The sequence below is a fragment of the Penicillium verrucosum genome, assembly GCF_028828655.1.
Source record: "Penicillium verrucosum strain IBT 35672 chromosome Unknown utg000001l_segment0_segment0, whole genome shotgun sequence".
Classification (NCBI taxonomy): Eukaryota; Fungi; Ascomycota; class Eurotiomycetes; order Eurotiales; family Aspergillaceae; genus Penicillium; species Penicillium verrucosum.
The window spans coordinates 2157532-2172645 of NW_026643210.1; the positions used below are offsets into that span (position 1 = coordinate 2157532).

The 15114-nt window shown below is 49.7% G+C and overlaps 7 protein-coding genes across 7 annotated transcripts; 3 read left to right on the forward strand and 4 right to left on the reverse strand.

The window, feature by feature from the left end:
• Positions 1–372: 372 nt before the first annotated feature.
• N7516_000791 (putative RNA polymerase II Elongator complex associated protein Kti12) lies at positions 373–1750 on the forward strand (the record flags this gene model as incomplete). Its single annotated transcript, XM_057213513.1, has 3 exons — positions 373–378; positions 435–788; positions 854–1750. 3 exons carry the CDS (start codon positions 373–375, stop codon positions 1748–1750), a joined length of 1257 nt encoding a protein of 418 aa, XP_057075396.1.
• Positions 1751–2545: 795 nt separating this feature from the next.
• Positions 2546–4368, reverse strand: N7516_000792 (putative C2H2 finger domain protein; the record flags this gene model as incomplete). The annotated part of the gene is made up of 3 exons (XM_057213514.1): positions 2546–3167; positions 3235–3501; positions 3572–4368. The coding sequence occupies 3 exons, from the start codon at positions 4366–4368 to the stop codon at positions 2546–2548; spliced, it is 1686 nt and encodes a 561-aa protein (XP_057075397.1).
• A 349-nt stretch (positions 4369–4717) lies between these two features.
• Positions 4718–4930, reverse strand: N7516_000793 (uncharacterized protein; the record flags this gene model as incomplete). The annotated part of the gene is made up of 1 exon (XM_057213515.1): positions 4718–4930. The coding sequence occupies one exon, from the start codon at positions 4928–4930 to the stop codon at positions 4718–4720; it is 213 nt and encodes a 70-aa protein (XP_057075398.1).
• A 1913-nt stretch (positions 4931–6843) lies between these two features.
• On the forward strand, positions 6844–7660 carry N7516_000794 (uncharacterized protein; the record flags this gene model as incomplete). The annotated part of the gene is made up of 3 exons (XM_057213516.1): positions 6844–6948; positions 6990–7045; positions 7135–7660. The coding sequence occupies 3 exons, from the start codon at positions 6844–6846 to the stop codon at positions 7658–7660; spliced, it is 687 nt and encodes a 228-aa protein (XP_057075399.1).
• A 477-nt stretch (positions 7661–8137) lies between these two features.
• Positions 8138–9115, forward strand: N7516_000795 (palmitoyl-protein thioesterase family protein; the record flags this gene model as incomplete). Its single annotated transcript, XM_057213517.1, has 1 exon — positions 8138–9115. The coding sequence occupies one exon, from the start codon at positions 8138–8140 to the stop codon at positions 9113–9115; it is 978 nt and encodes a 325-aa protein (XP_057075400.1).
• A 586-nt stretch (positions 9116–9701) lies between these two features.
• Positions 9702–13277, reverse strand: N7516_000796 (uncharacterized protein; the record flags this gene model as incomplete). The annotated part of the gene is made up of 2 exons (XM_057213518.1): positions 9702–12990; positions 13063–13277. The coding sequence occupies 2 exons, from the start codon at positions 13275–13277 to the stop codon at positions 9702–9704; spliced, it is 3504 nt and encodes a 1167-aa protein (XP_057075401.1).
• A 984-nt stretch (positions 13278–14261) lies between these two features.
• Positions 14262–14675, reverse strand: N7516_000797 (mediator of RNA polymerase II transcription subunit 31; the record flags this gene model as incomplete). The annotated part of the gene is made up of 1 exon (XM_057213519.1): positions 14262–14675. The coding sequence occupies one exon, from the start codon at positions 14673–14675 to the stop codon at positions 14262–14264; it is 414 nt and encodes a 137-aa protein (XP_057075402.1).
• Between the last annotated feature and the right edge of the window lie 439 nt (positions 14676–15114).

Here is a 15114-nt window from a genome sequence, read left to right on the forward strand (position 1 = left end):
GGAACGATGACATGATTACATGACAAAAGTTCGATCGAATCTATATATATTGAGATCGAGATCTGTTCTAGAAAATAGAAATACAAGTACCATCTCTGTATAAAGCACCGGACCTAAATATCACTGCCTCATACTTCAGGCCTCGATTTCATTATGGTAACCCTTCCACTTTTACTTATTCTCTCTATTCCTATATCCGCATTAGTAAATAGCATTTAATACAACAATAATACCAATTAAGAAAATGAATCCATATCTCCATGACAGAGCGTATAGATGGTTCGTGGATATTGTTGTAGATGCGGGTCACATGCCACATCCCCCGCATAAAAAAAAAAAAGTCCACCTGAACAAACACCGCAACTACCAACGATGCCGGTACGTGGAGAAACCTCTTAAATTCTGCAATTCCAATCTGACAAATAAACATTCAGCTCGTCGTTTTAACGGGATACCCGTGCTCCGGTCTTACCCACCGCGCCAACCAACTCGCATCTCTGTTTGAGAAACACCAAGATGAAGTATTCGCAGCAGCCGAAGCAGGCGCGCAGGTCTCCTTAAAGTCTCGATACAAGGTCCATGTGGTCGCTTCACACGATTCATCCCACCCCCGGATTGTCTACGACCATGCCCGCACCGAGAAGGAGGCGCGCGCCGTCGCCTACGCCAGAACCAAGCGTGTGCTCAAGCGGGACAGCATCGTCATCCTCGACGGAATGAACTATATCAAAGGATGGAGGTACCAGCTGTGGTGTGAGGCGAAAGCTGCGCAAACTACATGCTGTGTGGTACGAGATCAGAACATACACAATGAATTGCTTGCGACACCCAATAGCTGACAAGTCTGCTATAGGTTCACGTCGGGACACCCGTCGACCAGTGCGTCGCCAACAATGACGCCCGACTACGCCGAGACGCCAACAAGCAAGCAGATCCAACGACATCGGATGCGAAGACCTCCGACACCCAAAATACCCCCGCACCTGATTCCGCAGAGTCTACCGAGGACACCGAGGAGGCCTACCCATCTGAACTGCTCAACAACCTCATCTTCCGCTACGAGGAACCAAGCACCCACAGCCGCTGGGATAAGCCCCTGTTCACAGTCCCCTGGGCCGACGCAGAACCCCCGGTAGCAGACATATTCGAAGCCTTGACAGGCGTAGTCCTCCCATCAACCGAAGCTCCTACCGAAACAGCCCTCCCAAACCTAATAGACTCCCTCAAATCCACCACCATCTCAGACGTCGCCAGCACAGCAACCGGTACTCGAGGTGGCGGCCGCGGCGGGCTCTCAACACGCGCCCGGATCATCCCTCACCAAGCCACCGTGCAAGCAGCGGCAACAGACTCCAACGCAATGTATGCAATGGAAAAGCGGACGTCCGGGGTTGTGACTGCCATCCGCAATTTCACGCAGGCTTACCCGTCCGCGGAAGTAGCGCTTGCGCAGAGCAGTCGTAACGATGCAATCGCCATTGAGGTTCCCGAGACAGCTATTCCCATCCTTGTTCCGTCCCATGTCGCCATGTCTGGGACGACAGATGAACTCGCCGCTGCTGGTGGAATATTGACTTTACCGCGGCTGCAGAGGCTGCGTAGGCAGTGGATTAGCTTGAACAGATCGTATATTGGTAGGGGTCATGGTTCTGGAGGCGGTGCGCTGTCGGTTGATCAGATTGCGGACGCGTTTGTGCGGTTTCTCAATGCTGAATTCTCGGGTGTGGTTGCGGAGAATGCTGAAGAATAGATGCTTTGTATTTGAGTAGGACAGATAGATTAGATGTCTTTTTCATTAGAAAGAGTCAGTTGGTAGTTATGAGATAACGAGGTTATGACTTGCATACGCTTCAGATCTACCTAGTACAGATCTAGATATATACGTGTTTAAGGATGGAGTGCAAACATTTGAAGTAAAAAAGGTCATTTGAAACAAAATACAAGAACGCAACCACTATCTATCAAAATCCAAAATCCAAAAATCCAACCAATTGTTGGACAATACATGGCTATATCTCTCTTTACTGTCATTCTTCTTCCCTTTTTGAGACATCGTATCCCGCTTTGCTGTTTTCCTCCACATAAGTTTCGGGTCTTTTGTGTCGCTGGGATGGTTTTATCCATGGACCTGGAGTGCAGCCCAAGAAGCTCAGAAGCCCTTAGTGCTGAATCCAGATCCCCATGTGGTGAGCAGCTTGTGACCGGGGGGTTGGGGCGGATCAACAAGCTCTCAAGCGTGGGGGGTGGGGTACCACGCTGGTTCCTATCCAGTTCCTGGCCGTATCCATTTGTGGAATCGGATTGTCTTTGTCTGATGAGGGGATCAGGTTGAGACAATCCTTTTGGCCGAAGTTCACTTGTGTACTCGCGAGCGATCGCACTGGGTTCCTCCATGTATCGAAAGTGCCTGGCCAGCAAGCAGCACGGTCTAGCCGTGGAGTAAAAAGGAAATCAAGAAAAAAGTTCTCCGGTGAAGTTTGTTCGTGTCGTTTCAAAGAAAACCGCTGTTCTCCTCCAGGAAGGAGGTCTACAGCTTCTTAACACTTCAAGGCAATCCATTGGGCATGTGGGCCTGGCTGGCCTCGATCTGGCGGTAGTTCAAACCCAGAGTGAACAGCTCCTGGAAATTGGCGTTGACCTTCTCGTGCATGGTAGTATCCCGAGGGGAGATGTTACCCAGCTCCTCCAGCAGACGCGAGCGGCACTTGAAGAAGTTCTGCTCGGCATTCTGGAGGCGCTGTCCAAGGCTGGCGGAAGCCTGGGTGGCCTTGATGGAGCTAGCCTGGGAGTGGATGGAACGGGTGCGCTTCATGGTGGGAGCCGGGGTTGCACCGGTGACTCTTCTCTTGCGGGTAGCGGGTTCCTTCTTCTTGATCTGACCAGCGCCGGGGGAAGTCTCAGGCGAGCTGTGGCGCTCGGAGGTGGCATAGTCGTGCACACGACGCATGTGGTCGTAAAGGTTCCATCTCCTTGGGAATCCATTTCCTGGAACGGCGCGTTCACAGCCCTCCCACAGGCAAAGGTGGGGGTTATCTCCATGGCCATGCAATCCGTGGGCTTCACGCTCGTGGCGGAACAGACAGGCGTTGGAAGAGAAGCGCAGCTGGGCATCAATGCAGGCGGGGACCTTGCAGCGGTAAGGCTTCAGATGGGAATCCAGGTACTTGCTGTTAATTGATATCGGTTAGCTGGGTTCAGATTACACCAAAGATTTTTCATCACGGGAGGACTTGCTGGTAAGCGCATTTTTGCGTGGTGGGCGGGTGGTTGCAGGGCTTCTCTCCAGTGGCAAATGGACAGTAATATTTTCCATCGCTGTGGGTGGACATGGAATAGTACTGGTGCTCTCGCGGGTTGCGAGCCTCGACACCTTCCTTGGATCTCTGGCGGGTTGGCTCTCTCACTGGCAAGGTTGGGAAGAAATCTGGATCAGTCTTTACTTGGTGCTGAGAAACAGCTGACAATGCTGAACGGCGGGATGGCTTTGAAGGTCTGATAGTCCTACGGTATAGTGGTTAGGCTTCTGATCCAATGGGTTGTCTTCCAGCCTATCAGTTTATCTGAAACTCACCTGTTAAGATCTCTGTCGTTAAGAGAAGAGCTGGGGAACAAAGGCTCCGCTGGGTTAAGTCCGTGAGTCGTTCCAATGGGCGATGTGGTAAAGTCTCCGAGCAGTGCATCATCAGGGGCCATGAATGAAGTGTACCCCGCGTGTGAGCAAGAAGAAGTGACAGACATATCATTGCTAGCGTCGGTCAGTGGTGGAGAGACCGGGGCGGTCTGGAAAAGACCGGACGAGAATTGCTCCATGGTGGTTCCTGGATAATGGGCATCATGCATCATTGGAGTCCATGACTCTGGGCCTGTGATATAGTGACCATCCTCGGTACTGTGAGAGCTGTGTCCGATGGAAAGAGCATCATCTGGCGTGCTATTTCCGACACAGACATCATTTTCAACAGAAGAGAAATCCAGGAAGGAGTTATAAAGATCCCGGGACATTTCATGGTCATTCATGTCAGGGACTGCTGGGAAGTCCATGCCTGGGTACATAACATCATTTGGTCCGACCGTGGGGGTCATGAGCTGCTGAGACAGCGAGAAAGAAAGCATGTGCACCTCGGATGAGTCTGGTTTTGAGATAGCCTGGTCAAGGGATTCTTGGTGGTTCATTGTCCAGTCTTTCATGTCCTGTGGATTTCCATGGGCTGTACGGATACTTGAGCACAACGAGGAGTTGTCATGGCTCGACATTTCATCATCCTGGATTGATCTTGAGGCCATATTTGAGATTCCTGAAGCCATGGAGGTATGCATGGACTGTGAGATAGAGACTCGGTCAGAGTCGCTGGTGGTCCTTGGAGACATTGTGTGGTTGTATATAAAACACTGTAAACCAAGAGTTAGTAACTACTACTCATCATCAAACAATGAAATAAGCAAATCAAAAAGAAAAAGAAAAGAAAAAGAACTCCATGGTCCAGGTGTTATTGAAAACCTAGTCAGAGTCAGTAATGAGATAAGGGGTCGTGTCACGGTTTAGGTATACGCACCAAAGTCGCTTTTGTGGATTCAAAGTTCCTTGGCCGACCAGGGATTATCATGAGGTCCTGGTCAAATTTGCCGTGTCTATGTTCGGGTCCAGGTCTGTTGTCAATCCAAGAGAGTGCTAAGTGGTGCCAGGGCGAGAACCAGTTTCATGGCCAGAATTACTATTTCAAGCATCATCCAGGTGAATCCAGGTAAGTAAAAGGAAGTCGTTCATTTTTGTGGCCAGATCAGGTAGGTACACAATGGCCAGGGTCCATAAAGCAATAGCGCAAGCAAGAGTTGAGAAAGCGGATGCTTTTAAAAGGCCATAATTGACAGGGAGCAAGCACATTAGCTTGAAAGATTCCTCGGTTGATTCCTTGGGGTCAAATGGATCCATTATTGTTGAGATAAAGCGGCCATAATAGCATCAGATTTCCAGGCAAAGAGTCATAAATTTCAAAGTCCTTAAGTGGTTCATGTGGTTCATTCCAAGGGCGTTGTCTCCAGGAGCAATGGGGATCCAAGGCTATATCAAAAATCCGCACTCAAAACTCCGGTCTTAGAGCAGAGGCAATATGAAAAGAAGAGAAACATCCATGGCAGTCCAGTGGCAGTGGAAGTCAGGCGATTTTTTGAGTGTGCAACATTAAACACATCTCAAAGAGATTCACTCAGCAGGTGCTGAAGGCAGGTATCCTTGGTAGGGGGTTCCCTATTCATAGTCGCCAAAGATCGGCCGAAAGTCCGGGAGTGGGAGTAGGTCTAAGGTCCTGGGAAATAGGTTGTCGATATCCTTGGCAAGCACAGTTGATAGTGGTACAGGTCCGGAAGAGAGAGAGAGAGAGAGAGAGAGAGAGAGAGAGAAGGAGGAAAAAAAAAGAACAACGCATAGGAGAACCAATTGTAAAGAAAATGTGACGGGAGCTACCTATTGTGTTTTGTCGAAATGTGGCAGACTAAAGAGAAGCCTGGGAGATAACAAGAAAACAAATCCTGTCCGGGAAGTATATGGCAGAGAGAAATCCTTGTGGCAGTGATTTTATCAAAAACCAGGGAGTTTTGGGTTAAGAAAGAAGCTGTCCTTGGTCCAGGGACTGAGTTGTTGTATGTGTTGAGAAGTATATATAAAAGTGATACAAGGTATTGTAGAAGAACGGGTATCCAGAGAGTTAGGGAAGAAAGAAAAAGGAGAATCAGAATGGAGGGGGATCAGCGGCCTTTTAGCACACAAAAAAAAAATGAAAGCTCGGACTTTGGAGGGTCTGTGGACCATCAAACATGGCGTGTGCCAGTTTTGCATCGTGCAGGAGATGAGTGCGCTGTTGGCACCCTGAGAGCCAGTACTACAGACTGGCGGTGATGGTAATTGCAGATTAGGGGGGGGTTCGTTTGACTGAGTGGAGGGATATTTACTAGCGGTGAGACGGGCTCGGCGTCTTGGGTGCTTGGCGAGAAGTATGATTGGTGACCAGGAACAGGCTGACGCTGTATGATGTTGTCCGAATTGGACGATCGGCAGGTGCACTCGCGTGTTCGATGAGATGTACAACTCAGTTGCACCTGGGCAAGTATCGTATGGATGACAGAATCCCACGTCGGTAATGCGGGAAAGTATACCTGCAGCGTGAGGTCACATTGTACAGTTGAGACTCGAACATTACAGTGAAGCAAGAATAAATAATATATAAATGGTAAATGTGATTGTAAATGTGATATAACTAAGATTACTGGACAACGGGACGGGGCGAGCCAGGGAGCCAGACCCACGTTGGGCAGCAATGCAGGCATTTCCTATTCTCAGGTCTTTTTTTTTTTCGTTAGCCAAGTTCAAAAGAAGTAATGCATGGGGAAAAAAGTTGAATATCAAGGTTGATAGGATCAGAAAAATGAAAGATGGAATATGTTTTCGTTCAGCAATCCGAAGATCTCAGGTGAACTATGCTTTAAATATTGTTTGTTCATCACAAAAGGCGAAATGCCCTTGGGAAACAGCGTAGGGACGTTGATTTCAAAAAAAAGTAAAGAATGGGCTTACCTGTTAGCGGGAATTGTCGGAAGAGAAAAGGGATGAGTTGTCATGAAACACAAGTCATCTCCAAGGCTGGGATGACAGTCTGGGATTATGATTGACGGAGAAAAGGAAGAAGAAAAGGAAGAAAATATTTTTTTGTAGCTGAGATCACGTGTTGTATACAGGTTTGTATGGTTTACACTGTTTGCTTTTATTTTGAGCAAACAACCATATCCTCAACTGACGTTGGAGACCCGTTGGAGACTTTATCCACTCTCCACTCTTCATTCCTTGGCATTATGAATTGGACAGGCGGCCAGCTGCAACGTCATCACAATCGCTCAGGCCTGTTGACCAAAGCTCAGAAGCAAAATTTTGCCAGGGCGAGACTCCAAAAGGGCACGGTCATCCCCCATTTCGAGACTTCCCTGATATTGCATTTAAGGGCTCGAGCACTAGAGACAAGGATGAGGATGAGGAGGCAGAGACAACTGGAAATCAGTCAGTCAAGAACTGTTGATTGCTTTGACATTGTTTCCACCAATCCATGTGGTCGTCCTTGTACTAACCCATGCTCGTGCTGATTTTAGAATTACGGAAGAGCCGGCCTTACATAAGACTGATGGTCAGTCCTCTCATAGTGATGACTTGACCATGGTCAAGCGCCAACTGCTGAAAGAACCTGATTGGGCCGCTGTGTCTGCTACACGTCCACTCGAGCTTGCATTTACATCCGTGGAGGAAGTCGAGCGGTTTGGGAAGCGACGAAAGCTAAATGACAAGGACAGAAAACGGCTGGTAGCAGCTAACAACAACGGGTCTACTTTTTTTGAGCGACCCAAACCCTCACGAAGAGGCAGACATTCATCCTTGGTGATCGATAGCATTGAAGAAGACATCCAGATTGGGATGAACGGACGACCCGTTGCGCAATCTAATGACAGCTCCGGGGTCGCCATGAACAGCATATCATCACAGTCAATGCTACTTGACCATGAAGGATCTCCTACTGTGGAACAGGACATAGGGAAAGAGAACCTGACAGCTACATGGATTACCAATCTCTTTCCCCGCTCGCAACGACCCCCGCGCGGGGCTATGCCCAGCAGTGTATAATGTTGAACGCTCATTTTCATTTAGAAAGTCAGATGAAGTCAGACGAATGGCACATTTTCTCGGTTTACATATCAGGTGGATGTACACGGGGGGCCGCCTTCTCTGGGGCGACCTACTAGCCACATTAGACTGGTAGTAATGTCAGTGCCGTTAGATCTTTCTGAGGTCTGCAACACCGCCTGAAGCACCTGGGCACCTAGGAGAACGATTAATACACCAACTATACCACCCAACGAATAGACCACTGAAATCCCTTACAAAATCCACTTCCCATGCTATTCTACATGTTAGTTATAAATTCTCATGTCCCTGTAGAACAAGGATTGTACCTGCTTTTTGTTTCTACATATAGATCTAAATTTCCGCATTAGGTCATCACATGATGCCTTTCGAGGCAACGTCATTTCCGTCTCCACATCTTGAGTTATCAACGGCACTGACACCTCGAAGATCCCTTGTCAGTTCCATCCTTCAAGCATGCGTTCTCTCACACTTTTGGCCGCACTGGCCACCAACGCTCTCTCAATCGCGCTCCCATGGCAATCCGCCACAGATACAGCCAGCGGAACCCAGCTCCCTCTCGTGATCTGGCACGGTCTAGGCGATGATTTCGAACGCGAAGGGCTGGCCGAGGTTTCCAAATTAGCCGAATCCACCAACCCCGGCACATACGTGCACCTTATCCGACTAGCCAACGACGGCAGCGGAGACCGCTCCGCAACCTTCTTCGGCAACGTAACGGAGCAAATCGCCCTAGTCTGCGACCAGCTCGCCGCGGACCCGATCCTCAGCACGGCGCCTGCCGTCAACGCACTAGGCTTCTCGCAGGGCGGCCAATTCCTCCGCGGGTACATCGAGCGCTGCAACAGCCCACCCGTCCACAACCTCGTCACATTCGGCAGTCAGCACAACGGCATCTCGGCGTTTGAGTCGTGCGCCTGGGACAATTGGTTCTGCAGAGGGGCCGAGCAACTCCTGCGATCTGGACGGTGGACGAGCTTTGCGCAGTCGCGCGTCGTGCCGGCGCAGTACTTCCGCGACCCGGAGGAGCTGGAACCGTACCTGGAGCACAGTAATTTTCTGGCGGATATCAATAACGAGCGCGCGGTTAAGAATGAGACGTATAAGAAGAATCTGGCGTCGCTGAATCGGTTTGCCATGTTCATGTTTGAGGAGGATACTGTTGCTGTTCCTAAGGAGAGTGCTTTGTTCTCTGAGGTTAATGTCACTAGTGGTGAGGTGACGCCTCTGCACGAGAGGCCGATCTACAAGGAGGATTGGCTGGGACTGAAGCAGCTTGATGAACAGGGGAAGCTGGACTTCAATACTGCCCCTGGACAACATATGCACCTGTCTCAAAAGACCCTGAGCAAGGCTTTTAGTCAGTACTTTGCTCCGCTGGAGAAGGAGCTGCGTCCTTCAGCGCCGGGTCTCGTTGTGCAGCCCGGGCTTTGATCGTTCTCTCTGCTCTTGAGCGTTTTATTTATCATGATATCCCAACTGCATGTGCTTCATCTTTTAGATACTAGCATCAAATCTGGAAGTCTCGTCCAATGCCGCATATGGCTGGTTGACTACAGATTTATAAAACTACGATGTCTTGCTATGTTCCTTCTAGCACCATCTATTTTATGTCTATCGACAATGTAGCTAGATACACCAAGCTGCGATTACTCATCGCAAGTTAACAAATAAAGAAATGTGAGTGTCGACGGACAAATAAATACCAAGAGCCCGAGCTTTCGAAATAAAATATGCAAGTGGGAAAGAAAAAGACATCAAGGATAGACATTGAAGGGGGAAAATTGACAGATCAGAAGGGACATTTGTATCTCGAACAAGTTGGAGTTTTACCAGCCAGCACAACTCAGAATTCGAGATGAGCGAATACAAGACCCATGCAAGGCAGGGCAGGACGAGTGAAAAGGAAGAAGAACCTATGACAAAAAGAAAATTATATAAACATATGAAGAGCCAGGAAATGAAAATGGCTGCAAAAATGACTGGAGAATGATGCAAAAGTGCAAATCAAACAAGAAGATCAATAGGGTGGCCGACCAAGGCCTCCGCTGACCTGTCGTCTGCGGTTAGATCCGCTCAGCGGAGCCTTAGAGGCAGGGTTGGCGGTTGTCGGACGGTTTCCAATCGTCGTTGCGGTCTCGCTGGGCGAGAGGAACCCATCCAAGAGCTTCCTTAGCTGATCTTGGTGGTTACCATCTAGGGAATCGGACTCATAGTCGGTTAACAGTTCGGGAATTCCAACTGTGGCAAGGCTGTAGTTGGACCGGCTCTTGTTGCGGTTTAGAGGCTTGTTGTTCAAGGCACTGGCTTCAGCCCTATCTCTCACCGCCGAGGGACCCGGCGCGGTGTATGGGCGATTATATGAGCCCAGCGAGCGCTGTGCGTCATTCGGTAAACCACCTGGGATCGACAGGCCGACTGGGATTGGTGGGACGGGAGGGATTTCTGTGTTTGAATCAACGCGATTCTGGGATGGCTCACTCGGGGATTCGTCGGTTGGGGCTCCATCTCCTGATAGGACAAATGCCGCGGCCGAAGCGCGGGGTGTCTCTGTTCCATCTTCCTCGGGTGTTTGTCGACTCTCCGGTTGTATTGAGGTGGCATCTCCGTCTATCTCGGAAACAGAGAAGTTGCCGCTGACCATGCTATCGCTCCCGGAAGAAATAATACTAGAATTCGACGCGTCAAGTCGTCCGCGTAATGGACTAAGGCGTCGAGCATGGTCGTCGTTAGTAACCGAAAGCACGCGTCGAAGCTCATTAACGCGAACAGGCGAGCCTCTGCTCGAGCCGTGGGATGATGAACCTGATATCTCTGGAACGCTCATGCGGCGGGGAAATTGGGAGCCGGCGGGTGAGCCATTTGTAGCCCCGTTGGTTTGGGTTTGGTTGTTGCGAGCATTTTGAGTGGCCCGAGAGCCATTGATCGATGGCGTTCCAGTGCTTTCCTTATCGACAGCTGCCAGACACGCCTCGCGAGACCACGGAGACAACATCTGTTCTTTTACGACAGACGGGAGGCCACTCTCAACCTGGGATGTCACTGTTGCTGCGGGGTGCCCAAGGACCGGGAATGTGAATCCACGTGCCGTAGAAGAAGCCGAGGGGCTCTGTGGAGGAGACGATATCGATTTGCGATATGATTCTTCAATCAAATAGACAAGTCCGTCAACATTACAGAAGGGTGCTAATGTAGGCGGGGAGGAGTCATTGTCAAACCTCTCCTCGCTGTCAAAGACAATGGCATCAAGATCGACTGGGGGCAGGCGGATTTTGGAAAGCCAATATCCCTTGGCCTGTCGCTCTTGGATCTCGTTACTTATCTCAAGGCCCACTGGGGAGGACTGCATTTCGAAATGCTCAGACAGCGCCAGAAGGTATCCGTGTACCAAGCTTCCAATGTTAACGCGAGCTGCGACGGAACTCAAATCTACAGATGTAAACAAGTCGTCTTGCAATTTAAGGACCATAGGAATACCGAATTGAGCGGCATTCACCCCGAGGTTGTTGACAAGATTTGCAAGAAGAAGATGCAGCAGAAGAATCTCGGCTTCCTCGGCAGCTGCCTCGAGTGCAGCATCGTAGATAGCCAGGTGCAGAAGACGGAGGAAGTTCGACTGTGCCACCAGCGCCACTTTGTCCCTCTGATTCGCAGGGGCCGAGTTACCTCGTCGATTCGACCTCTCCACCTGCTCGGTGTCTTTTTTGGGGGTTGTCTTGATGTACTTGGGTGAATCCAATCTGACCTTGAGGTCATTCGCATTTGTCTCAATCCGCAGCCATGATAGGAATGCATCGGCGTATGCATAGCGAACATCACGATCCGGATCACGAAGAAGTACTTGGGTTCCTTCCCACACATGGATTCCGACTGGCTGTCTAGATTCCGCGCCAGACATGGTTGCGAGCGTCCTTGAGTTGGCCACAATCAAGATAGCCTTGACGGATCGCAGAGCAGTCAGTTTGGCAGCAGCATGCGAGAAGCTTTCTGTGCTTGCTTTGTCTCCATTTGTCTCGGATACGGAATTTGTTGAACCATCATGTGCCACTCCAGATTCGTGAACGGTTGCCAATGTGGATGGCGCGGAACCATCATGGTGGAGATTAGGCTTGAAACGCCTAAGAATAGCACGCATCATGTCCGCGATTTGGTCTCCGTAGTAGATGTGCGTTGCAAGATCGCCAATACACTGCTCCAGTAGCGTAAGAAGATCCTGTCGCCGGGGAGAGATTTGCACCACGGTGTCAATTTGTCGATTTGATTTCTTCTCTGATTCCGCAGACCCAGTACGCTCCGGCGGTGAGAGTATATCAGAAGCGTAATGCATGAGTCCAAAGAGGATGTCCATGACGCTGAGTCCAATCATGTTCACAGAAGACCTGAGAAGCCAATCCACCACGGAGAGAATGGTGAATGATGACTCTAAAGCATCCTCCTTGGGGCTTGTATTATGGAGAATCTCCATAGCTGTGATCAAGATGATAAAACGAACTTGCACCGGACACCAGTTCGCAATGAGTTCGATCAGAGATGTTGTCCAGTTGCCACTTTTGCCATCGGAGGTCTCAACCCGCTTTTCGCTTTGTGGGAAACCCTTGCTTGCGATGAACTGTAGAATGACCGTTACTGCAATACGGATCTGGCCCCGATTACTTCCCGAGGCGATGGTTTGCTCGAGACAGCGGAGAGCCAAGAGGCGAGCGTCTAGTTCTGCCTTTCGATCCGCTTCAGCGGCTGACTGCGCTGCCAGCTCGGGGTCACCCTCTGTCGTGTCCACTGTGTGCACCGTGTTGATGCTCAGTCGGCGGGGTTTGGGCCCCTCACGTTCAGTTGGGTCAGATTCGGTCAGCTTGGCCTTCAATGTTGGAAGAAGATCCTCATCTTCAGAATAGAGGTTCTTCAGAATAACCGGCAAACAGAGCTTCAGCGATACTCCTCCATCAGCGGCCAAGGTCTCTGAGCTGACCACAGCTTTAATAGCTCGCAATCCAGCATTTCTCCATCGGATGGCCACCTGCGGGCTCAAAGTTGCGTTCGAGTTGGATGTAAATTCCGGGTCGGCAAGTCTGGTGTATGTTCGCACGACTTCTCGGTATTGTTGTGCGAGGCCCTGGTCAGCCGCGATGGCTGCAATGTCCTGATGCCGACAGAACATTTCGAAGGTCACGATCGATTCCTCTACCATATTTACGTCATTGGATCGGAGAACGGTATCGATTACTGTCATGACGGATCGGGCGTAGATAGGAAGGTCGCGGGGAACTTTTTCAATGAGGGCGGCCAGGATATGCAGCGCCACCTGAACATTCCTGTACAATGAGATCGGTCAGCCATTCGTCTTGTCGAGTCCGATGATTCGGGCGATCATAGTTTGCGCTCACCCTATTCTGCGTCTCCAAACATCCCGGGCAACTCTTTTCTCCAGAAAACCGCCGACCTTGGTCAGTTTGCTGCGGCGCGTGCTCGTATAGTACAGTAAGTAGGATAGTTCACTGGGATTCGGCCGGACCTCCGACACCCCCTTTTGGTATTTTGGATAACATTTCAATGTCAAGACCTGGTGCTTTGGCCGACAAGACTGGCGAACGGACTCCATTGAAAACGTAATGCCACATGCAGTGTCTTAAGTGGTAGGGGGGTGTCCACGAAAGAGCGCGACGACCTTCGTATGTAAGGAAGATAAATTAGAGACAAGCTGAAGTGCTTGAGGAAGGACTAGTTGAGGGCCATGGGAAAGACGTTGATGTCCGGCGCAACGTGGACGATAACGGGGGTTGAGGTAGTAGTTCAGGGCCGATTACCAGGGGGTGGGGCTCTTTAAACGTTGTAACGGGGAGTCTGCAAAAGGCACAATTACCACAATCTTCAAAAATGAAACTTTTGATTGAGTAGAAAATAAAATGAAAGTTGAAAAAGGGGAGATGATTGAAGAAGAAGAGAAGAAAAAAAGATTGGGCTCTCGGGATCTTCGGACGTATACTATACATTCACTTGGTGGTAGGTGTACTTGTTTATCTTGTCTGGTCTTACATATATGCCTGTATATTATAGCTCATTCAGGGTCAAATGTCAATTCTTTTTGTAAATTTTTTTTTTTTTCTTATTCTGCTTCAAATCGCAAATGATTTGTTCAAATTGAGACAATAATGCTAACTGCAATGGCCATTGCCACTGTAATTGCCCAGGTGTGGCGATAACCCCAAAAAGGACATATCGTCTTCAGGTATATTCTAGGCACAATAGTACAGGAAAGAATTTCCCACCTGGTCCTTTTCCCCCGCAATTCTCTGCCATTGTCGTCAGACCGAAAAGTCGGGGAAGGTTCGTTGGGGGTGTTCGATTGACAACCTTGGAGCTCCCGGGCCTCGGGAGCCTGGGGATCCTCGGTCGCACATGAAGCGCATTCATGCAACTCCCATGCTCAACTTTGTGAAAAGCCGAGTTCGGTGGGAATGAAATCACCAAAGTGTAAAATGTCATGTACAACTTAGATCTGCCAGGGCACGTTCTGTTCGTATGTTTTGCAGAAAACAAGCGCATCTCGGTCGCATTCGAGCGAAGGTTCAGAATTCAAGCCCCCTCATGTCTTTCCATTTTGACCGTCTTCCTGCTTTTCATCTGCCGTGTCCGTCTCGACCTGAGCTGGTTCAGGGACACTGACTCCTGCCAGACCTTCAATGACCTGGGGTAGAATAATGTCACGGCGGAAGGTGTCCTCCTGGAGCAGTCGAAGCGCTCGCAGTGTGGGGCCAGGGTGGGTGAGGAACTGAGAGTATTCGGGTGTCTTCCAGTAGGAGTAGAGGTAGGCTAGGTAGGCCGCAAATGCCTCGGCATCTGGCGAGGAGGAATCCTCATCATCGTCGGCACGAGAGATACCCAGGAGATTGGGATAAGTGACTGCCAGGTGCGACAGATAGTAAGGGTTGGCGAGAGATGAGACGAATTCAAGCTCGAGAGTAAAGCGCGGGTTGGACAGGGTTGGTCGATCCTCCATGGTGGTGATGTAGAGAAGCTGGGAGTGAAATGGCAGAAGCTGGTGAGAGCTTCAAAGGTTGGGTTTCTACGGCAAACGATAGCGTCCATCCGGGTTAAAAGTACACAAACATCCAAAGTATACAAATAACTAGATATCCTCTTATGTCTACTTTTCAACTTCATCTCTCATTAATTTCTATTTCCACCAGAGACTAACAACTTAGACTTCTTCCCACCTTCTCAATTCCCACAGCTCACTTCAATGTTCAATTATCTTCTCCAAAAGCCCAGCCTTCTCCAACGCGGGCCTAGCACACTCCTGAGTCCAGCGAGAGACCTTCAGCTGCCTCATCCTACTGAGTACATACTATCTATAGAAGCAAACCTCTAAGCCTACAAATACCAATAGATTTATATTGAGCGAAACTTATATGCACGCATGGCTTGACGGTCAGTGC